General features: G+C 36.5%; 1 protein-coding gene across 1 annotated transcript in view; it reads right to left on the bottom strand.

Moving 5' to 3' along the window:
- Positions 1-23,572, bottom strand: part of ENPP1 (ectonucleotide pyrophosphatase/phosphodiesterase 1) — a 69,554-nt gene that overhangs the window by 13,346 nt on the left and 32,636 nt on the right. Inside the window, exons 3-18 of the mRNA XM_049654383.1 lie at positions 21,940-22,056; positions 20,999-21,124; positions 20,057-20,117; positions 17,460-17,557; positions 14,902-14,981; positions 13,879-13,998; positions 12,708-12,817; positions 11,819-11,884; positions 11,439-11,511; positions 8,519-8,627; positions 7,436-7,567; positions 5,881-5,912; positions 4,564-4,691; positions 3,307-3,376; positions 2,303-2,390; positions 695-864 (exon numbers count right to left, since the gene is read on the bottom strand). Of these exons, the coding sequence (XP_049510340.1) occupies positions 695-864; positions 2,303-2,390; positions 3,307-3,376; positions 4,564-4,691; positions 5,881-5,912; positions 7,436-7,567; positions 8,519-8,627; positions 11,439-11,511; positions 11,819-11,884; positions 12,708-12,817; positions 13,879-13,998; positions 14,902-14,981; positions 17,460-17,557; positions 20,057-20,117; positions 20,999-21,124; positions 21,940-22,056 (1,580 nt within the window). The remainder of the gene's footprint in view (positions 1-694; positions 865-2,302; positions 2,391-3,306; positions 3,377-4,563; positions 4,692-5,880; positions 5,913-7,435; positions 7,568-8,518; positions 8,628-11,438; positions 11,512-11,818; positions 11,885-12,707; positions 12,818-13,878; positions 13,999-14,901; positions 14,982-17,459; positions 17,558-20,056; positions 20,118-20,998; positions 21,125-21,939; positions 22,057-23,572) is intronic.

The following is a 23,572-nucleotide window of genomic DNA, read 5'->3' as shown; positions in this document are numbered from 1 at the left end:
ATCTCACAGGTTCCTAGACTGAGCCCTGCATTGTCAGTGCAGAGCCTGCTTGGGACTCTCTCCCTCCCTTCCCCAGTTCACTCTCTCTCTCTCAAAATAAATAAACATTAAAAAATACTTTAAAATAAACTGAGATATAGTTTAGGAAAAGAATACTGTGACTGGTTTATAATCAAGACCTCACTGCTAGGACAGTAGCACAGATTCCATGATTCAGGATGCTCCAGAACTTAGCTGGACTTCTTCCAACCTGCACCCAAGTCAAGTCACAGCACCAAGGGATAAAAACAGAAGTGAGGGCTGCCTGGGCAAAGTTAAGCATCCGATTTCAGCTCAGGTCACATCTCATGGTTCGTGGCTTTGAGCCCTATGACAGGCTGTGCATTGACAGTGTGGAGCCTGCTTCGGATTCTCGGTCTCCCTTCCTCTCTGCCCCTCCCCCGCCTGCACTTTCTCTCTCTCTCAAAAATAAATAAATAAAAATTTAAAAATATGTGAAAATGCAAAAACCAGGAAGAGGAAAAATAAATAATAAAAGGGCTGCACGTGCGTGCTTATTTGGAATTAAACATAAATATATATTTATGCTCACTTACACATTTTAATTTGACCATGAAGTGTTTCTATAGCACATGCTATGCAGAGGGTGCTGCAGAATCACACAAACTGGGCTACACTTTTTGTCAATACTTACGGAGGGATCACATGAACAGTCAAGGTTATGTCTGGGCGTTCTTGTGAAGGGGCACTGTGCCAGGGGGTGGGCTTCTTTGGGATGTGTTGGGGTGTAAACAGGATTCTTTAGAAGGTGGTTAAGACTTCCGTGAGTTCCATTATTAGGAGCAGGTGACAAATTCAGTAAATCTGCATAATGCCAAGAATGGTAAATGGTTACCTCGAGGTTTCAAAATCAAATAAATGGTAGACTTACACTATTTTTATCTTTTTAGAACTAAATGTATGTAAGGCTTCTTTACTCTCTACCTAAAATAAAACTATAAAACTCTCTTGAATTTGAGAGCATTTATGACTATGCTATTGTTTTTTTTTTTTTAGCATATATGCTGCTGAAGCAAGCACATGACTATGCTATTCTTAATGGAATTACTGATATTCTGCTGTGCGTCTCTAACGAAACTTCTGAAGTTTAAAGTGTATAATAACTATAGTTACCACCATTGCATACTAATGTCAATCACTGTGCCAATATATTTTTCTTAATTAATCCTCAAAACAATTTAATAAGTTATTGTCAACATTTGGTAGATGAATAATCACAGTGCTTTGCTCAAGGCCTCAAAGCTACTAATGTAGTAAGACCTATGCTTCAAAACCAGCTTTGTCTGAGTCTAAAACTCCTGCTCTTGGGGCGCCTGGGTGGCTCAGTCAGTTGAGCATCCGACTTCAGCTCAGGTGACGATCTCGCGGTCCGTGAGTTCGAGCCCCACGTCGGGCTCTGGGCTGATGGCTCAGAGCCTGGAGCCTGCTTCCAATTCTGTGTCTCCCTCTCTCTCTGCCCCTCCCCCATTCATGCTCTGTCTCTCTCTCTGTCCCAAAAATAAATAAACGTTAAAAAAAATTAAAAAAAATAAAATAAAATAAAACTCATGCTCTTGATAATAACAATAGCAAACACTTAAACAGTAAAGCACTTAGGATATGCCTGGCACTGTTTTAAGTGCTTTAAGATATATTAATTCATTTGAGCGTATAGGCCCCCACTGAAAGAATCATACTCAGGACAAATTTAAGGTTTTGCAAATGTCTAGTATCATTATCAGAAAAAGGAAGTAATACTTAAAACATAATATCCAACCATAAAGGTATTAATTAAGAAAGTACAGAGTAAGTCAGTAATATATCTAATGGGTCCTCCTCCATTTCTACAACTGTGACATCGTCATCCATTCAACTATTATTGCTACCAGAGGTTCCGCCTCTTTTGTGTTCCCTTCACAGACTCCAAACTCTTTCCCTGGCTTCCACCTGACGCCTGAGTCAATCGTCGTATCATTAAGCCAAGGGCCTGGCAAACTGCTAGGCATTGGGGATGTACAGACCTCACAGCTCTGGGTGTTGCAGTTTACCTGTGTGCAAACCCATGGAAGAGACACCAGTAATCAGATGGCAATGATCCACATATTTTTTTCAATGACTCTGGGTCAGGAAGGTGAAAGGTAAAAATGTGATCTGTCTCACATCATCTTCATCTCTACAGAGATGCCCACCGTGTGACTTACTTTTCATAATCCTATTCCAGCTCTGTTTTCAGAAGAAATGAAAGAAGCCTGTTCACACTTACCACACATTAAATTATAGACTTCAATACTTTCAAAAGAGTCAACTTCGATGCTGTGCTTGAAGCCAGGTCCATAGCCGATAAAGAGAGCCTAGATTGGCCAGAAAAGTTAACAGTTTATCAGTTCATATCAGCTATGTATGTAGCTGGTGAAAAAAATTACTTTATATTATCCATATTGTACATATATAAACTGGTTATGTTAAGATATCAGAAAAATACCGTGCCCACAGGCTTCATAGGATATGGTGTTAACCCCTGTTGCACATGTAATCTAAGGACATGTAGGATACTTCTCTCAGCTTTACTGTGATTCCTGACTTGACAGTCAGAAGAGAACAGATGATGAAATTGTTTCTCATCTGTGAAATGGGATATAAATGTCACTCTGCCCACCCTACACAGTGCTGTAGGGATCAAATTAAATAACTGTTGTGCGTATATTTTGAACTTTTAAATTGCTAGATGAATGTAAGGCATTACCTTCATTTAGAACAAGTATGATATCTTTTCTCCTCTTAAATCACCAGCTTTCATTTACTGTGAAAGCAATATTCTTAACGGAACACAAACATATGCAAAATGATTATTAGAAATTTAGTATGAGGTATAAGTCATATAATACGTCATACATGCCTGAAACATGAATATTTTAACAAATTCTATTAATACCATGCTCAAAATAAAATGACTACATGCAATCATATGCTACATTAATTCTCATCCAAGACATGTAAGCACAATCCATGTTTCTAAATCTAAACTTTGAGAGCTTGTTTGGAGGTTCTAGCAGGGGAGCGCAGCTACTCGTATACCCTTGACCAAAGAACGGTCCTCCTCTATCGGGGAAGGTCGTCCTCTTCGACCAAGCACTGGGTGTTGTATGGAAACCAATGTGACAATAAATTTCATATTTAAATAAATAAATAAATAAATCAAAACTTTGTATATCAGTTTTTCTTCAGATACAAACTACTATTTTTTTTAAGTATATCAGATTTACTTACTTGCATATTTGAAAATATATTGTCAGAACCATGGAATCCAATTCCACAATGCTTCCTTTCTGCAGGATTCCTAATTTTGACATAGTATGAATTAATGATGTGAAGTCTATTCATAGTGCAAAATTTAAAGTCACATTATTTCTGTTAATCAAGAATAAGTAACTATTTTGTTAAACAAACCAAAAAATGGTAAACAAAACCACCTGGCTTTGCAAAGCAGTAAGAGGCCACCCTTATCTTTTATTTTGCAGACAAATCAACCATAAATGCAGGATGGCATAGAGGAAAAAAGCCACTAGCACTGACACAAAACTAGTTTTGAACCCTGACTATGCTATTTGCTAGCTGTGACACTGGCCATGTAGTTCTCTTATCTTCGTTTCAATCTTGTTGTATTGGGTTGTCTGTACAAATTAAATGGCTTAGCCTAAAGCAATCTTTGGAATATAGATGTTCGTAAAATATTGGTTCTCCCATGAAGGCAAGAACCATCCCTTCTTTCAATGTTTTTCTTCCAAACACGAAAAGCACAGCCCTCTAGTAAAAGTAGAGACAAAGTAGAGACAGTGAAACTCTTAAAGTGAATCCTGGTTCATTGCTTAGGTTTTGCTTGACAGGGGTATTTATTGTCCCTGGCTTCCTGGCAACCATCCAAAGAGTTAATTATCAGGTTTTGAGATATTAACAATATTAACCATCCAAATAATTCTCCAACACATCAATAAACTGAGCTGAAAAAACAACTTTGTAAAATGAAGAAAGCAATTGCTCATTATCATAAAGAGGTTTTACCAATTATTCGCTGGATCTGAAGGTATTATTAGGATAACTGTAATGTGCGGAAGAGATAAGAGCGGCAAGTGGTAACACCAACATGGAACATAAATAATCGACATGGATGTGGGCAGAGGAGTGGCTCCCAGCTGGGGGTGAATGGCCCTCCCCAGGGAACCTATAGCAATGTCTGCAGACATTTTTGGTTGGCTCAACCATGGAAAGGGTGCTTTTTCATCTAGTGGGTAGAAGCCAGGGATGCTTTCAAACATCCCACAATGCACAGGAGCACAGGACAGCCCTCCACAACAAAGAATGGTCTGACCCCAAAAGGTCAATCCCGGGTTGAGAAGCCCCAGGACAGAGTGAAGAGAATCATCTGTGCACAGTTTTCACACAATAACATTGTTGAAAAGGGCCCAACAGTTACGCTGAATGACTAACATATCAGGTGAGGTTTACCTGGAAACCATCAGAACTTACAATGCAAGTTGCCACTGAGGATCCAAATAGAATGTCAAGGGCTCAATCCTGTCGTTTTTGGCAAAGTGCAAACGCTTCGGTAAGAAATGCTTGAGGTAAGGTTTGAAGTGCTGGTTTGGCTCCCGGCACTGATATTACAGAAGGTAAAGAAAAACTCTTATTTCGATATTTTCTTAGGTGTAAACTTCTTTTGAGACTGTATTCTAATTCCGTAAGATTTTTTTTCTGTTAAAAATTTTACCAGTCTGCTCAGTAAGTCACAGATGCAAAAATAACGGAGTCCCTCTATTCCCAACGATTCAATATTCGTATTTTTTACAGGAAATCATAATTGCTACATAAAAAAAAAAACTAAAATTCTTAGACTATGCCATTCATTAATATTTGGGTTACTATCGATGATACCATTTCCAAACATTCTTATAACTGCAATGGTAATCATTTTCTTCAATATTTAAAACACTTCGGGGCCCCTGGGTGGCTCAGTCAGTTAAGTGTCTGACTCTTGGTTTCGGCTCAGGTCATGATCTTACAGTTTTGTGAGCTGGAGCCCCATTCACACTGTGCCGAGACTGCTTGGGATTCTCTCTCTCCCTCTCTCTGTCCCTCCACTGCTTGTGTGCGCTCTCTCTCTCAAAACAAATAAATAAACTTTAATAAATAAATAAATAAAACATATCAAGTAAAAAAAATGTACTATAGATAACTCATCACCAAGTCAAGAATTTATTTTTTAAATGGGCATAAAAGGATTGGCAGGAAATATATAACAATGCCAACAGTACCTATGCTGAGATAGCTATAGACTTTTTCCCTTCTATTTTTTCCAATTATTTCTTTACTGTTATAAAAATTAATTGATGACAATAAATGAATTCTTAAAAACTTTCAATGCTGGTTTATTGGGGTGTGTCCTTAAAAATCTTTAAAAACTATAGGGCGTTTAGGGGCGCCTGGGTGGCGCAGTCGGTTAAGCGTCCGACTTCAGCCAGGTCACGATCTCGCGGTCCGTGAGTTCGAGCCCCGCGTCAGGCTCTGGGCTGATGGCTCGGAGCCTGGAGCCTGTTTCCGATTCTGTGTCTCCCTCTCTCTCTGCCCCTCCCCCGTTCATGCTCTGTCTCTCTCTGTCCCAAAAATTAAAAAAAAAATTAAAAAAAAAAAAAAGTTGAAAAATAAAAACTATAGGGCGTTTAAATGTTGGCCCACATACTCAAAAATTCTAATGCTAAAAAATCCCAAGAACAGATACTGAACTTTTTTTCTAAATATATATTAAAACTAACAATAGGTAAATAATGGAAAAATAAATACACTCACGGAAAGATTTCTGGCAAGGTCTTCATAATCAACTGAAGGGGGACAAAGATAAGAATTAATCATGGATGTTATGCTACAATTAGAAATAAAAATAAAACAAAAATGTTGAATGTCAGACTCAAACTCAAAGCAGGTTCCAAACAGCTTATTTAAACCATTATATATTAGTGGTTGGTAGGAATGAGACAGATCTTTAGGAACCACTCCGTGCCTGTGAAATCATGTCGTACTGTTAAATGAAGAGACAAGTTAAAGAATATCTATCTATCCATCCATCTGTTCATCCATATGTGTGTCCATTCATCTGGCCATCCATCTATATGACCATGCATCTAGATCTAGTATGATTTCATAGTGTAAAAATTAAAAAAAAAATAGTGTTTTATATACGCATAGCAGATATCTGGGAAGACATTCCAAGCCTAACAGTGTTTAATCTCTAGAGAGAGGAAATGAGGTGTGAATTAGGGAGATTTAAGGAAACCGTTACTTTTTATTTTATATACTTTGATATTTGGTAACTCCAGAATTTCCAAATAAAAAGGACACTGGAAAATGTAGAAGAGAGAGCAAGTAGATAGTTTTGTAACTGAATTTGCATAGCAAGACCACACAGGTTTACTTAGTGTCTTCTGTGCTACAAATCAATATATGTCTAGATTTCCAAAGATTCTTCTAGCCATACTTTAGAAAAGTTTGAAAAAAAATTTCAGATACAATAAATGTTTTGTATTTATATTTCATGTATGTATATTGATAAATAAATATAGATATTTTTGCCTTAATTTGGGAAACAGAGGCCTAATGAGAGAAAGCTAAAGCTTAGTCATCCCATCCTAAACATCTCTGGGCACTGCCTCCACCTATATGGTTTTATAACAGGTTTTATAACAATTGTATACGACTTTTAAGCAGGCTACAACAGAGGTGCAAACAGTTAGGAAATGCACTTGACTTGCAAAAGAATTAACATTTAAAAAATTTCCTTGGCAATTTGGGTTGCACATGTGGTCAACACAGAATTGAAATTTCTTCTTCTCTGTTTACAAAACACATTCTCACTGTGTTTTAGAATGGTAAAAGAAAGTCATTTCTGAGGACAGAAACCAGCTATTTATGGAATTATAAGAATTACAGAATTTCCTGCATTCCTCCTTGTGACAGAATATTATTTTATAACAGCTCTAAGTTATTTTAATGAAATGTCATTAATGAAACTTGAATAAATGCAGATGAACTTTTAAGTTTTGTTTTGTTTTTTGTTTTTGTTTTTATTTTTAGTACAAGTAATCTCGAACCCAATACAAGTAAAACACACACTACGACATAAAAATGTACTGAGCACACACATATAATATGCTTAGCAACAAAAAACAAAAATAAGTGGTTAGATCTATGTCTTGAATAAAATCCCTTTGGGTGCAGAAGACCTGCATTGGAGATTTAATCATGCAAAGGAAATTAACTTGATGCACTTTAGTGTAGAGATACAATAATTTAGAGGAATGTATTCAGAATGTAATCACATTCAAAGTTAGCATCCATATATACTTACATGAAAAGTACTTATCCGGGACATCAGAGGGTCTCAAGCGAGCGGCAGGTCCATATACAATTTTAATATTTTTAACATCTCCCAAATATTTATTCAGATACACGTATTTCTTGCAACTGCCCTGTTCCATGCCTAGGAGAAAAAATTCCCAAACATGTTACAACTTCAATAAGGAATTTCACACATAGAAGAGAATTTCCTTCACTTCCAGAATGTAATTCAATAAATATGTGCTCAGTGCTCATGTGAGTTAACATCTAGTAGGTAAGACACAGAACTTCAGCTGTATCCACCATCTCACTTAAAAAAAATATTTTCCCCTTCATCCACAATTACTTTATTGTTTCTTCTAATTTAGGTAGGTGAGGAGGAATATCACAGCTTCAGACCAAATAGCAAAGCTTAGTTGTTTTCATAAGATCACCTAGAATAGTAACTGGTATTATAAAATTCTCAGTGTCATTCCAGAACTGCATTTTCTTTGGAACAAAACTTCTTACAGCTATTTCTAGAAATAGCTTTTAGCAATTATTTCTGACACAAACAATAACAACAAGAAAAAAAAAAAACAAATGCAAAGGGCGTGTTTTCTATTTTCTTGTACATTCATTGCTTCTGCACTCTCAAGGCTGTTACACAAACATGTTCTAAAGGTCAAAATAAGTAAAAAGTGAAATTAACATAGTACTAAAATTAATACATACTGCTTCTAAAATCAGATTTTTATGCTAAATAGAAGATGTACATAATAATGTATTCATTAAATCTAAAATTACTACACTACATTTATCAAAATTAAACATTAAAAAACTTTTTTTAACTTTTCAAAATTCCTGGTACAAACCTTCCTCAAATCAGGAAATGGGTGCATTATCATTGATAGCTGTGAATTCTGTGCTTTACTTGTACTTTATATTTTATATAATTTTTTCCTAAACATTTTCCACAACAAACTACATTAAAAAAAAACAACAAAGAATTAACTATAACAATCAGAAGAAATAATGAAACAATAACCAGTCAAGGAACCTTTTTTTGGGGCACCATTTAACCTGAAGGGTAAATGATGAAAATTCAGGTTACCATGATCTGAAACAAGGACGAGGTTCAGGCACTGATGCAAGTTCAGCTCCTTTAGACCGTCCATCAGCATGCCAACCATGTTGTCAACCCTCTGCAAAGCTCTGATGACCTAAGAAAGGGAAGCAATTTCATGTGATGGATTCCATATTAACGGCTATTTCTATGTAAAGCTATCTCTGTTCATAAAGGAAAAGTTCAGTGGATGCAACTACTATGATGAACTACATATGATTTGCATTAGGCTAAGACAAGCCAGGTAAGACAATGCCCATTAATAAAAAGAAGGGCCCAAATCCGGTACATGCTCAATCCTAAGTACTGGAAATGTCACTAGCCGACCTGATCGTCTAAATTGCCAAAAATGTTAAAATTATTCATGAAATGCTTTATAGTTCATTATGTTTGATTTTTAAAACTAGAACTCCTAGGGTGTGCCTGGGTGGCTCAGTCAGTTAAGCCTCCAACTTTGGCTCAGGTCATGATCTCACGGTTCGTAGGTTCGAGCCCCGTATCGGGTGACAGCTCAGAGTTTGGAGCCTGCTTCCGATTCTGTGTCTCCCTCTCTCTGCCCATCCCCACTCACACTCTGTGTGTGTGTCTCTCTCTCAAAAATAAATAAACATTGACAAAAATGTTTTAAATTAGAACTCCTAGGAATACAACCCATTATTTCCTTGCAAACTGCATGTATTTTGCACACATCTATCACGAGGACAGACTAGCAAATAGTTTTAGTAACTTGCTTTTGACATTTCTCTTTTCGGCTCTCCTTGCAAAACCAGGAAAATTCTTTGCAGCTCTACATGTGCTTTCTGTAATGTATCAAATCAGTCTTATCTCTATAGTCAATTTATTCCACTGTAATAATGAAACAACCTCCTTCAATATGGTCTTTCATTCAAAGCCACCCAAGTAATGCAAGTTGGAGTTTTTAAGTATTAAAATCAAGTGGGTTTTGATGTGCCAGTAATATTAGAATTTAACAGAGTTTACAAGCTGGTGACTATGATACAAAAAGCAAGGGGCTCAATCTTGAATGAAGATGAATCACAAAAATAGTCCTTTGGAAAATCTTCAGTGAAATTAGAAAAGGCAGCACCGATTTCATAATTTATATGAGCTGATAACCAAACAATTACAAAATGATCCTCAGACTTCCTTGTAGCCAGACTGACCTAGACATGAGTTGTGTCAGTGAATTTAGTGAAAGAATAAAAATTACACTAGCATCTGGTCAATTGTCAAACCAAGAAAACACTGACACAAAACTTTTCCCTGTCACCAGTTATGACCCAGTCACCTTATTGACCATGTGTCTTCCTTACCTCACCTCTAAAGAGCAAAGCAAGGGCACACACAATTAGTAACTACATTAGAGCTGCTGGAGATGTTAGGAGCTAATAGACATGTTAGGATAGGCTCTGGTCTGGACTCTGTGCTAAAGAGACTTTGAGGCTCACAAACCATGCAGACTAGGGTGAAATTCTAGCTATCCCTAGTCTTTTATCTGTAAGCAGTCATATGGGGGACTGTAAGCAGTCATATGGGGGAAAAGATAACAAGGATTCTGAGATTAGGGACCCTGGCTATACCTCTTCTTCCTTTCATCATGACCACCAATATGCCTAGATCCTTACTCCCTGTTTCTTTTCAGATCTTGGGTCACAGATAAAATATACAGCATAAGGGAAGTCAGCTTAGAAGTACAAGGAAAGAAGCTCAAATCGTTTTCTGTTCCAATGCTTCCTCTGCTCCAAGATATAAAAATTCTATGGCCGCACAAAAACTGAAAGCAGTATTTGATCTTTCAAAGCACTATACCGATTACAAACCTAGCCAGGGGTTGGCTAAGTTCCTAAAAGGGCGTCAGGTCAAGTAAGATCTCATGTTGACAGCCTTAGTACATGAACCATTTCCCCATCTCTAACTTCCTAGTAACTGTTCAATAAAACCATGGTTATTTGAAATTTTCTATAGTGTTGACAAAATCTCCTATTCTTTAATGCCCAAGCTCTGTTGTAAGCATGATCTCAGAGGTCAGAGCTAGATCTCCTAAGGCGGAGAGATCATAGTAGGCTTCTTGTGTTATTTGACTAATTCTCCTATATTTACATAGAAAATTGAGCACTGGATGTCATATGTAAGAGAGGAATCACTGGGTTCTACTCCTGAAGCCAAGACTATACTGTATGTTAAGTAACTTGAATTAAGAAGAAAAAAACAAAACTTAGGGGTGCCTGGGTGGCTCAGTCAGTTAAGCGTCCGACTTCGGCTCAGGTCATGATCTCACAGTTCGTGAGTTCAAGCCCCACATTGGGCTCTGTGCTGACGGCTCAGAGCGTGGAGCCTGCTTCGGATTCAGTGTCTCCCTCTCTCTGCCCCTCTCCCCTGTTCATACTCTGCCTCTCTCTCTCAAAAAAAAAATAAATAAATAAATAAACAAACATCAAAACAAGAACTAAAAAAAAAAAAAAAGAAAAAAAAGAAACCAGTCTATGGACAGGCCAGAACCCTGGCTATCTGAACCTTTGCTATCCACACTCTTGTTTCTCAAACACAGAATAAAATAAGTCAAGATTGAAAAAGAAAGAAAAAAGAAAATTGGAGTCCTACCCATTTACAAAACTTCTAAAGACCCTTAGTTTTTAAGCCAATGTAGGGATAAATGGAGTGGATAAAGGCTTTGGAAATGAGAATATAGAATTTAATTTATCATCAGTTCAACTGAGCACTGTGGAAAGTATAGACCAGACTACTGTTATTTTTACTAGAGTGCATCCTTTGGTTTAGTAAAATTGTGCTTACTACTCTTCCCAGAATCATGGAATCTTGCTAGAATGGTCTAGAAACCTGCTTCAAAGCAGGTTTAGTTACATGACACCAGGTTTCATGAAGTGATCACTGATAAAAAGGTACTTACCTCACTGCTGACTGGTCCATATGAATGACCTGAAGAATCTGGTTCTTCTAAATACAGAGTGTAAAAGTGTGGTCTAAATCAAACAGCATCAAAATGTAATATTTTATAAACACATTGTAAAACAGAATGGAAAGTATAACTTCACAATTGATAGTGATTAAAAAGTCTACAACACTGGGGTAACATTTCTAATCTTTCTGAGAAATAATTTGCAGATTTGGAGTTCTTCAAAATGGTAGCCATAAGAGCTCCCTAAAGAGTTTATTTGGATATAAAATGCCAGAGCCAACTGCAAAGTTTTCTTGCTGCTTATTTTTAAATATTCTGTGATATCTATAAAACAAAGGAGTAGTTACCATACAAATTAGTCATCTACATACCTTTCATCTTTAGGAAGCTGCAACCACTTAAGAACAGCTAAAATCCTTTCTTCAAATGGTACTGAACTAAAATTAAGGATAAACAAAATGAAATAGTCTGTGACATTGTTTGAGTTTAAAATATCAGTGTGTTTCTTATTGAAAAGCACACTGAAAGACTAAAGCAATTGCATGCATTAATTGTGTTTGAAACAATGTATAAGTTTTATTTGAAAACTCCAACTTGTTTTCCCAATAAAGGACCAAAAGTTAAGGTTCACATTGGGGAAGCTTCCATCTGGGGAAGAGAATGAAGGCAAGTGTTTAATTTGCTGACATTTTTGTTATGTAACTAATATTTATTAAGCATTTATTGCCAATTACAGTTCTAAATGGTGTCCCCATAAGCATCCCAATGAAAGCTGCACCTAGGTTTAAAAATGTGCTTCTGACATCTACTTGATGATATTATGTCTGTATCTGAGAATAGCAATTGCTACCACATGAATAACCCATGTGTCCACCATACATTTCACAAAAGGTACCTGATGGAGAACTCACTTGCTCGTGACTCTTAAAAAGTTGGACGTCCAGCTAAAGTTGGAGTCAGTCACTATGACTTCATTTTTTATTCCTGCCCAAAGATCTGAATGCAAACTGTAACATGTAACCAGCACTTTCTAGAAAACCTTCAGAAAAAACTTTGTCTAGTTTCACTGTCCATCCATCCCTTCAAAACTCACCTACCCTCCACCTAAAAGCTATCTGAGATAGAGTTCTTATTCTGACCATTCTCATTTTTCAGCTAACGTTCTATGCAAATGCTATCACTTAGGACTTGATAAAAAGGAGAAGCTGAGATTAAAAAATAAATAAATGAGCAATTCTGAAAAAGTGCATCTATACCTACCTATTATACATTTTATAGATGTCTGGGAAAATTCCATTAATTTCCACGTCTGATCCTGGCCAGAAAAATGTACCGCTTTTCAGGCCTTGATATTTAGCAGTGATCCAAATCTGGGGAAGAGAATGAAGGCAAGTCAGAAAATTACACAACTGTTCACTTCTTAGCAAAGTATACACTCATGTAACATCAGTGTGTTTCTCTCAAGTGCTAGACTATGTTTGAGGTTAATGAGCTCCAGCAGCGAGACTATAAAATAATCACTTAATATGACTCTGAACAGCAGCAAAATGAAATAATTAGAACTTAAATTAACCTAAAAAATATAGACAGTCCGTTTTCAGAAATCTCTGCAACTTTCAGAGCCACACCCCTACTTAATGGGGTTTCCCCTGGAAAGAAGAAAAAAACCCCAAATATACATGTGCTTAATGTGCTGACATTTTTGTTATGTAACTAACATTTATTAAGCACTTATTGCCAATTTCAGTTCTAAATAGTATCCCCCTAAGCATCTCAATTATTAATTTAGATAATCCTCACAATAACCCCGTAAGGTAGTTAACAGTATTATCTACAGTATAAACATGAGAAAATGGAGGCAGAGAAAGAATAATTTGCCCAAAGTCACATAACTTTAAGTGTCAGCACTAAAATTTGAATTTATACCCTGTAAATTACACATCATGCTCTTTTTCCTTCTAAGAGGAATATCAAGACTATCTAAAAAGACCCCATGGGATTTTTGTGGAAATTTCTGAAAAATACAAAGAAACACATCTAAATCATGGCCAGAAAGAATCTTCCGGTGTTAGCCAATGCAAATGAAGTCAAAGTTTACCTCCTTCAGAAACCATTAGTTTTGTGTGGATCAAAAGATTGCCCCGACGACTTCTATACACTCCTAGTGTATAGAAGGTGGAATGAAGCAGAAAAGAAAAATGGTTCAGAATTACCCAAACCCAGTTATGAAATAAACTACTCTCATTACGCAATGATACAAGCTGTGTTCAGGATGATCAGCATCTGTCTCCATTTACAAAAGGATGGCCACGACACAATAAATGAAGTAGGTTATTAAAAGCTCCAGAGAATCTGGTAGTTTACTCTGATTGAAATAGAAGAGAATTAAAAAAAAAAAAATCTTAGTAGCCAAAACAAACAAACAACTCACTGGTTCTCCTTTGTACCACTCAGGATTAAATTTCTCTTTACTTTTAAGTGCAAAGTAAGCATTCATCTTGGGATCATACATTTTATTGTCAATTATGCCATGGGATTCTGGATAAAGTCCCTAAAAAATATAAAAACAGGTTTTATGCAAGTTGTGAGGTATTTTTTGTTTTAATGTTAAATAAAATCACAAAACAAAATCATCAAAGAGAAACATGTAACCGAAGCTACAGGGAACTTGGCAGAGTTAAGGAGGGAAGAACAAAACTTTGGGATTTTTAAAATACAACCAACCACTCAAGGTTTTATATAGTATTTGTACTTTATTTAACAGGAGAAAGTAAGTAGGAATGCTATGGATAAGGGCCTATATTAATAGGCAGCTTCCTCAATTTCTAAAAAAGTGCCCTATTTTCCCATTGCATTGCTGAGTAAGGAATTTCTGTAGAACAAACTATGTTTTGGTTCAGTCTGAGAAGAGCTTGCATTAATACAAGCTAAAGAATTCATTTTCTGGCCTGAACCCTAACACCTAATGAATTTGACTTTTCTCTTGGACTCCAATTAAATTGGCAAACTTTGAAACAAAAACAGGGCTGTAATCCTATCTAGAGTCAGGCAAAGTGGCTTGCTTAAACTCATACATCAAGATGACTGGAACAGGTTGAGAATCCATGAGTGTAGGACAGATTTGTACCAACAAAGCAAGCTACAAAGCCATAAGAAGAAACAAGACACAAAAATTGGAGAATCTTAAAGCTGAAAGGAAACCAAGAACTCAGTTCTTAGAGTCTTCAGTCACCTCTTTTCAAGATGGAAAAATTGAGACCAGAATGAAAGGGATCCTCCCCAAACTACACCTAGTTGGTGGCAGAGGCAAAGACCAAAACCTAGGTTTCCTTGCTTAACTACATTTTGGAAAAAAGTTATTCTTTTCTGATCAGATGTCTAATTATTCCCTCGAAAAATGTAACATTTACATCTCACTTCTGTGAACATATAAAAGTTGAAATGTGGAGCTTACGGTGACAATGCTGTAGTGATTGGGAAAAGTTTTTGTTGGATATACTGGTCTCATGTTTCTGGTATATGTTCCACAGTTTTCTATAAGGGAAAAAAAAAATCAAAGATTGTTGTTAAATGCAATCAATAATCTGTTTAATTCATCTAGCTTTGGTACGAAGTAAGTCTAAATAGTATTAAAAAAAACTAACCCAGGAGGGATTTAGAACCATATGAAAATTTAGGGTTAATTATAAAGCAACACTGCAGATTCAAATTCAGTGTTCAAGTTAGTTTTCCTCAGATAAATATTAAAGGAAATAATTAAGTCTATGAAATAATTATCCCATACTTATCAAAAACATTAAGTTCTGGGTAGACCATTTGTACTAATGATGCCTACTAGATCTTTGTCTGATATTATTTGGTGGTCACATACCTAAATTACAAGAGATAATTTAAAAAAAGCAAACTGCATCCTATGATTTCACTCATATGTGGAATTTGAGAAACTCAACAGATGCCCACAGGGGAAGAGAAGGAAAAATAAAATAAAAACAGAGAGGGAGGCAAACCATAAGAAACTCTTAAATGCAGAGAACAAACTGAGGGTTGTTGGAGGGGTGTTGGGTGAAGGGATGGGCTAAATGGGTGATGGATATGAAGGGAGGGCACTTGTTGGCATGAGCACTGGGCATCATATGTAAGTGATGAATCACTGATTAAAAAATAAAGGAGAGAAAAAACAAACTGCACGAGTAGCAAAATCTGCAAAATTAAAACAATGGTGAAGCAGTAGCTGGGGTGGCAGTGTCTCAGTCTGAAAATCCAGAATCAGCTCACTCTGGACATACTCAACACTGCTCTAAAGACAAAAAGGCATCTTCTGGCTTCAAGTTAGAGAAAGGCACAGAAGTCAGACTGTTCCAGATTTAGCCCTGGTGTCACGCTCCTTTTCTCCCGCCTCTACTATTAAAAAAAAAAAAAAAAAAAAAAATACATACACCTAATGATTCTAGCATCTCAATAAATCATTGCCAAAAAAATGTCCCTCAGGTTGGCATGTGTCTATCTCAATGCCTTCCAAACAGTCCAGAATTACAGAGTATGTTCCTCAATTATCCAAAGCTGGGGCTTAGGCAAATGGTGTACTGATTTCTTTTAAACGTCACATACAGGTAGCTACAGCTATTTAATTCTGAACTCAGGATGCAATGTTTGGTGCCATTGAAACAAACTTTCCTTTTAATGGCAACAAAGGGCGGGATTCAAGCTTCAAAGCCCATCATGGGCCTAACAGGTCAGAATAAAGCCTTCCCTGCTCTTGCATGCTTTTTGCTGAAGACTTTTTTTTTCATGTCAAACAATTATTTACAAAAACGATTTTCTTCTAGGTAGAAATTAAAAACTGAAATTTTGGGCACCTGGGTGGCTCAGTCAGTTAAGCATCCCAGTTTGGCTCAGGTCATGATCTCGCAGTCCATGAGTTCGAGCCCCGCATCAGGCTCTGTGCTGACAGCTCAGAGCCTGGAGCCTGCTTCAGATTCTGTATCTCCCTCTCTCTCTGCCCCTCCCCTGCTCACACTCTCCTTTCTCTCCCTCTCTCTCTCTCTCTCTCAAAATAAATAAACATTTAGAAAAACTGAAATTTTAAAAAGATACTCCCAAATTATTTTGGTTTGTCATAAAAGAAGTATAATAAATGTGCACATGTATGTACTGAGAGTGATTTTAATGTTTAAACTAATCTCATACACTCAAGCCTAATAAATAATATTTTACAATTCAGAACTCCAACATAGTTGTATTTACTTCCATTTCAGTTTAGCGTTCCACTGGAACTACTTAATTATTGATCACTGATAATGAGCAAAGTTCTCTAATTTTTATACCCATAAACTATTTTTTTTCCTTTTTCAGTAACGATGATACAAGTAATACCCATATAACTGGGGGTTAATGTGGTTTAAAACCCTGGCATTAATATTAAGAAAAAACTATTCTACTATTGCATCAATAATTGCAAACTATTCTATTGCATCAATTGTAATCAATTCTGATTACAGAATAATCATCCAATTAAGGCCTTGAGTGAAGCAAAGAAATTGGAAGGATGCTACATGGTACTATAGGATAACTAGCAAATACTCAATGTCTACACTACTAGAAGCATATCAGAAATACCTTCAGTTTTTGAAATTCTATTTTAAGATGTAATAATTATTAAATGATTTTTCCACAAAAGGAATCCAAAATTCTAAAAATACATACAGATTTATATGCGTGTGTATATATTTATATATAACCGTATATATACACATGTTGTATGTGCTTGTGTGTGTGTGTGTGTGTGTGTGTGTGTGTGTGTGTATAACTGTACTATCTTAGAAGTATTTAAAAGGCAACTTCAAAGTAATTACAATATTGAAGACTAGTTCCTTATCATCAGGTTCAACTACTTTGCCATAGAGAGGTTTGGTAAAACACATTCTGCCAGTATTTTTCCAAAAAAAAGACTGCCTCTCTAGTCTATCTCGCTGAAACTGTGACACCTCAACAGTGAACTCTGAAGTTACTTACTTAGTCTGCTAATAACAGGAAGAAGGCCACCCCAAGTGTGTAAATATTCTGCCCTGAAGCCATCCAAAGAAAATAAGAGGGTAGGAGGCGCTTCAAACCTGGGTAATGAGAAAGAAGAAAAACAATGTTTAAAGAAGAAGAAGGAGGATACACATCCAATGAAGATTTTTCCCTGGCACAGGGAAAAATGAAAAATGAAAATTTTTCACTGAGGTCAGTATGTAATCTAAAGTAAATTAACAAGTTCAACAAGCATTCTTATAAAGGAGATATTACATTTATATTCATATATATGCTTTTATATTTCACTATATATATATGTCATACACACACACACACGCACACACACATATATATATACATATGTATATATATATCATCTAATAGTATTTTCAAGCATTTACACCATTTTGAGCCACCATATGGAGAACATCATTCATGGTTCCTGCTATTCCAAAAGCTGGACCAAATGTTACTAAAATGTAATAATATTTTCCCAATCTCCAGGAGAATAAATGTTAGTAACAGCATTTTCTAAATTATGTTTTTATTTCCATTAAGATTTTTCCTGAACAACCACTTTTTGATATTGTCTACATGAATCTAATAGATGGTACCCCCATATCACAAAAATTATACATAATATTTGTGTTTTTTTAAATTTTTTTTCTAACGTTTATTCCTTTTTTTTTTGAGACAGAGAGAGACAGAGCATGAACAAGGGAGGGTCAGAGAGAGAGGGAGACACAGAATCTGAAACAGGCTTCAGGCTCTGAGCTGTCAGCACAGAGCCCGATGCGGGGCTCAAACTCACAGACAGCGAGATCACGACCTGAGCCGAAGTCGGACGCTCAACCGACTGAGCCACCCAGGCGCCCCCATAACATTTGGTTTTTAAGTTTACTGTATTTGAAAGATGTTACTATTTAGTTGAGAAGTTTGAGATGTATTTACTACATTTAAATAAATAAACAACAAATGATCCAAAGCTAGAAATGAACAATGAGGGCACGTGCGTGTGCATGCATGTGTGCGTGCGCGCGCGCACACACACACACACACGATGTATGTGGTGCACAACTCCAAAGGAGGCAAAAAAAAAAAAAAAAAACAAACAAACACGTACAATGATGTGCTCAGTCAAAGTGAATAACTATGGAAAACTGTTACATGGCCAAACCAAAATGGGCATGGTTCAGAAATTTTGAACTTCTAACGATAATTGGGAGACTGTAGGGAGTTGAACACTGCAGGATAACTGTAAAAAAACTTTCCACTTAAAGCTTACTCAGTAATTTAAAATTTGAGAGCAAATGCTAAACTCTTCTTGCCTTTTTCAATTCTACCTCCTCCTCAGCTTACTCTCACATGCAAACACAAAAGGAAGAAGAAAAGAATATATATATTGGTATGTGATTTCCACTAACTAGTATTTGCATCATAGCTCAGTTGGAAGATTCCAGAACCAATGCCTAGGGTCTCAGTGGTCAATCACTGTATAAAATTATTTGTATTCAATCAACATAAAACATAAACAGTTTATTGTGCCATCAGGTAAATACACTGGTTTAACTTCCAGTAGAATAACACATGTTCTAACTTATGATCTTATTGTAAAGAAAGGAAGAGTTACAGATCCACTACAAGGATCAACATTACAACTGAAAAGTAATGATCAATACGTAGAAGGAAAAGAAAGATTCAAAATTCACTAAGTCTAAATTTTCCAAGATATCTTGAACTTAAAAGACAGCTCAAGGCACAGGAGCGTACCCTTTGAAAAAAGTCTCTTCTGTTGGAATATTTTGGTTTGGGTTTAGTTTTTGCTGCTGCTATTACTGTTGCTTTAAACAAAAAAAAAAAAAAAAAAGTACTCTTTCATCCAAAAGAAAAAAAAAACGCCCATCTTATAAAGCAAAACTAAATTATATACACAAACAAAATAAGCTAAAGTACAGCTTTAAAATGTTTAACAGTTTGGAAAAAAACTCATTACTTTAAAAAGGTAAAAATATGTTTCTGAAGATGAATGAGCCAAATTATATGAAATAGTAGATCTCAAGTGGAGCAAAGAAAATTTACGTTACATCTTCACAAAATCTCCCCCTTTGAATTCCACACAAGATTTTTTGATGGCCTAGTATCCATAAGGTACTGGGCAAAATACTTTAAGGACAAAAAGAACAAAGATGAATTATAAAACTTACACAACATTCGTTCACAGACACGTTGCTTATCTCCCGAATTTATAAGCGAACCAAAATACAAAAAATAAAAAGGAAGCTGTAAAGTAACTGGCTACAGGTTTCATTCTTAAAACTAAGTAAAGGGCCTTTCTTCCTAAGGAGAAAGACAACACACTTCCAGCGACCCTCATGAATACTAAAGACTAAATAGTCGTGACCTCTCTTTTTTCCATTAGCTTCCAGAGTGGGGATCATTCCATAATCAACCGTATGCCACAAGTGCCCACCACAGGGCCTGACTAAAAATAACATTTAATGAACCAATGACTAATTATTACTTCTATCTTTTCAATTTAGAAAGAGAAAAAAAATAGTACCTTAACAAAACAGTATCTCAGAATATCATCTTACCCTGCTGGACACTTTGGCTCATTAATGTTCTCACATGTTTCTTCTACCCAACTCTTCTCTCCTAAAATATTTTCAAGAAATAAAACAAAGTGAACATATTGAATAGTGACAATAACTGTGATGCTGTGAGACATCTTAGGACAGATTCCAAAAACAAACCATGTTAACACATATATACGTAATATGGGTCATGGTTCTAGGGAAATACAATAAATTCAGTAAGTTATTATGTCTCAAAATAACAGCCAGTTGATATCAGGAAGAAAAACAGTGAATGGAAAACTAAACGCAAGACTCAAACATGTGACTGTATTTGTGAGAACTTAAAGGCATCTTTTCCATTTTCAAGTTGTTCATATTTTCAGCCAACATTTACAACCCTCCTTTATCCACTAACATCTTCTAGTATTAAATCCTTGATGTCTTAGTTCCTCTTATCAGTTTCAAAGAACCCTGTAACTGGATGAAACCTCACAACAGCATCGGTTTACATAATACCCCATATAACCTCGGGCAGTAATTTCACATCTACTCTTTCAACACATGGCATACATTGCCCTCATTTACATTACGAGGGAACCTGGAACGTAAAGATAGCCAGGACTACAAAAAGTGATCTTTCCACAAAGCAGCATTAAAAATGTAGCTAATATCAAAAAAACAATGAAGGGGTGGCAGCAGGAGAGTGAACTACTATAGACAGAACAAGATTTGCGATGTGTAGATAAAAGTGATTCTTAAAAGACTGATGAGTACAAGATTCATTACATTCTTTATTTGAATTTTACTCTAATAAGATGTTTTTTAAGTATTTTTTCAGCTAAGACAGTTGGTCAACAAATATGACTCCTAATGTAAAAAATGACACCTGTGCAAAACCCAGCTAACAGCTAGAAGGATGTCGGGCTGCTGCAGAGCCCGATGGGCGCATGGGAACCTGACCTCGGCACACAGAGCTATAGTTGACACAGCAGTCACCCTTGTCCCTGCAGTCATCCGAACAGGAGCAAAGGCTTCTGGGCAATCTTTTCTCACCACACCTGAACTTGCTGCAAGTCCATATATGTTCTAGAAACAAATAACAACAAAAGGCGTGTTATGGTCCCAATTTAACACATCCGAAGTAGACACAGAACTGTTCTCTTCTGGAGCACGATCCAGGAGGGACAATGAATTATTTCATAACTCAGTTACTCACAGAATCTGCCACCACAGTGGTCGACCTGAACTAACAAACAGAAAGCATACAAGCAACAGCTGTTATTGTTTCACTAAAGAAAACAGAATTTCATCATTTGAAAACATGGGCAAACATGGTTATTATACAATTCATATACAGATCTTGGCTTTCTCCACCAGCCATTTTCAGGGTTCTCAACATTTAATCTGAAACTGGCTTACTCCCATTTAAATAGGAAATAAGTCCTATGTAGACAAATCCGAATGGAACAGAAAATATACACATTCTGACGGTTTTATTTCAAAGTGTTAGGCAGGTTTCTAAGTACACCTGGAACGAATGTGACATTCTGTGTCAGCTACACTTCAGTAAAAAGAAGTGGATGTCTAAGAACTCTTGCTTTAGTGAGCCCACACTGAAAATACTCATATGTTTCAAGAAGACTTTTTGCAGTGTAAGTGCAAGTTCAATTACGCAGGCTCTTGGCATACATTAAAAACAAGCACAGTTTTGCTATCCATAAAGTGTTTAACAAAGGCAAAATACGTGAAATTTCTTCTCTAAGGAAATACAAAGGCCAATTTTTTAAAAAAGCCTCAAGTGAGTTCAATAAATCACATTTCTAAAAAATGCAGAACTTTTTTTTTTTGATCTTTGACTAGTGCCCATGACATCATCTTTTCCCCTGCGTATTTTTATTTACCTGGTTCTATACACGTCTCCTGGTAATCCAGACAGCAGTTTCCAAGGTCAACACAAGCAACATCACAGCGGCAGTTTCCAAATGTTCTCTCAAAACAGCGACCTTTGCAACTTTTAACTGAAAATATTGAATAATGAGTTAGAAGTTTCTAATCACAGAATCAAGAAGCAAACATCAACTAGTATACATAAGCTAGATTCAAATCCTACTTTAGAAAATACAGATGGGGTAATGAAGTTATCCAAGAATCTTTTCACAAAATACACATAGAAAGTGGCACAAAAAGAAAACTCTATCTCTTGTCATAGGGGGGAAAAAAAGAAGTTTTAAAATTTATTACGAACCTTACCGGGTCTGATAAGACTTCAATATTTATGGCATGGTAAAGAAAAGTCAGAATAAGGACTTGTTCTTTTTATTTTTTTTTAAGTTTATTTATTTTGAGAGACAGAGAGAGCGAGAGAGCAAGCAGAGGAGGGAAAGAGAGAGGGAGAGAGAGAATCCCAAGCAGGCTCCACATTGTCAGCACAGAGTTTAATGCAGGGCTCGAACTCAGGAATCATGAGATCATGACCTGAGCAGAAATCGAGTCAGACGCTTAACAGACTGAGCCACCCAGGCACCCCTCTGAATAAGGACTTGTTCTGAAAGTTTTATGCTTATATAACATTCTCTAAAATTTCAAACTGTGAGAAAAGACTTTAAAAGTGATTATCTGAATATTTCAGGAGGAGAAAGAATACCTGACCCACCGTACTCTCACTCTTGGTGTATCAAAGAAGTAATGTGCTTATGCAGGACATTCTGCAGGACTGTCCCTCCCACCATCACCTAACGTACACATTTCACCTTCAGATCCAATCGGGTTCCTACACTCCCCAGTCAAGGTCCAATTTCCTTTGTTTAAGCTTTTGTAAAACCTTGTCCTTCCCCTCAGTCACTAATTCCATTTGAACTAGAGTATTTGGTTAATATCCCAGTCTCACACTGAACTACCAACTTCCATTCATTCATTCATTCATTCAGAGAGAGAGAGAGTGCAAGCAGGGTTAGGGCAGAGAGACAGAGAGAGAGAGAGAGAGAGAGAGAGAGAGAGTGAGAGAGAATCCCAAGCAGGCTCAGCACTGTCAGCACAGAGCCAGATGTGGGGCTCAAACCCACAGACTGTGAGATCATGACCTAAACTGAAATCAAGAGTCAGACGCTTAACCAACTGAGCCATTCAGGCATCCCTGGACTACCAACTTCTTGAGAGCAAAGTCCACACCTGCATTGTACCCAGCACACCGCATCCCTAGAGCCCAGCAAGATGCTTGACTATAGCTGATACCAGTAAGTTTTTGTTAAATGGATAAATGGCGGATATGGAAGGAAAACTTTTAATTAAATACAATAATTTTATGTTGTGCTTACTATATACCTGGAAAAAGCTAGGTTCTCATCAGATTACTAAAACATCAGTATGGTAAGGAAAAAAAAAAAACAAACCCACTTGTAAAATAATGAAAGTCCAACAGAAAAAAAAAAAAAGAATAATCCTAGCTCCTAACTTTAGGGATCTCCTAACCCAAGAAGACACTGCCATAGAATTTAACCCTCATGACACTGGGAAAATTGGCAATTTTAAAGATAT

Source organism: Panthera uncia, assembly GCF_023721935.1.
Source record: "Panthera uncia isolate 11264 chromosome B2 unlocalized genomic scaffold, Puncia_PCG_1.0 HiC_scaffold_24, whole genome shotgun sequence".
NCBI lineage: Eukaryota > Metazoa > Chordata > Mammalia > Carnivora > Felidae > Panthera > Panthera uncia.
The sequence above is the reverse complement of the archived record's forward strand: the minus strand, read 5'-3'. Positions and strand labels throughout refer to the sequence as shown.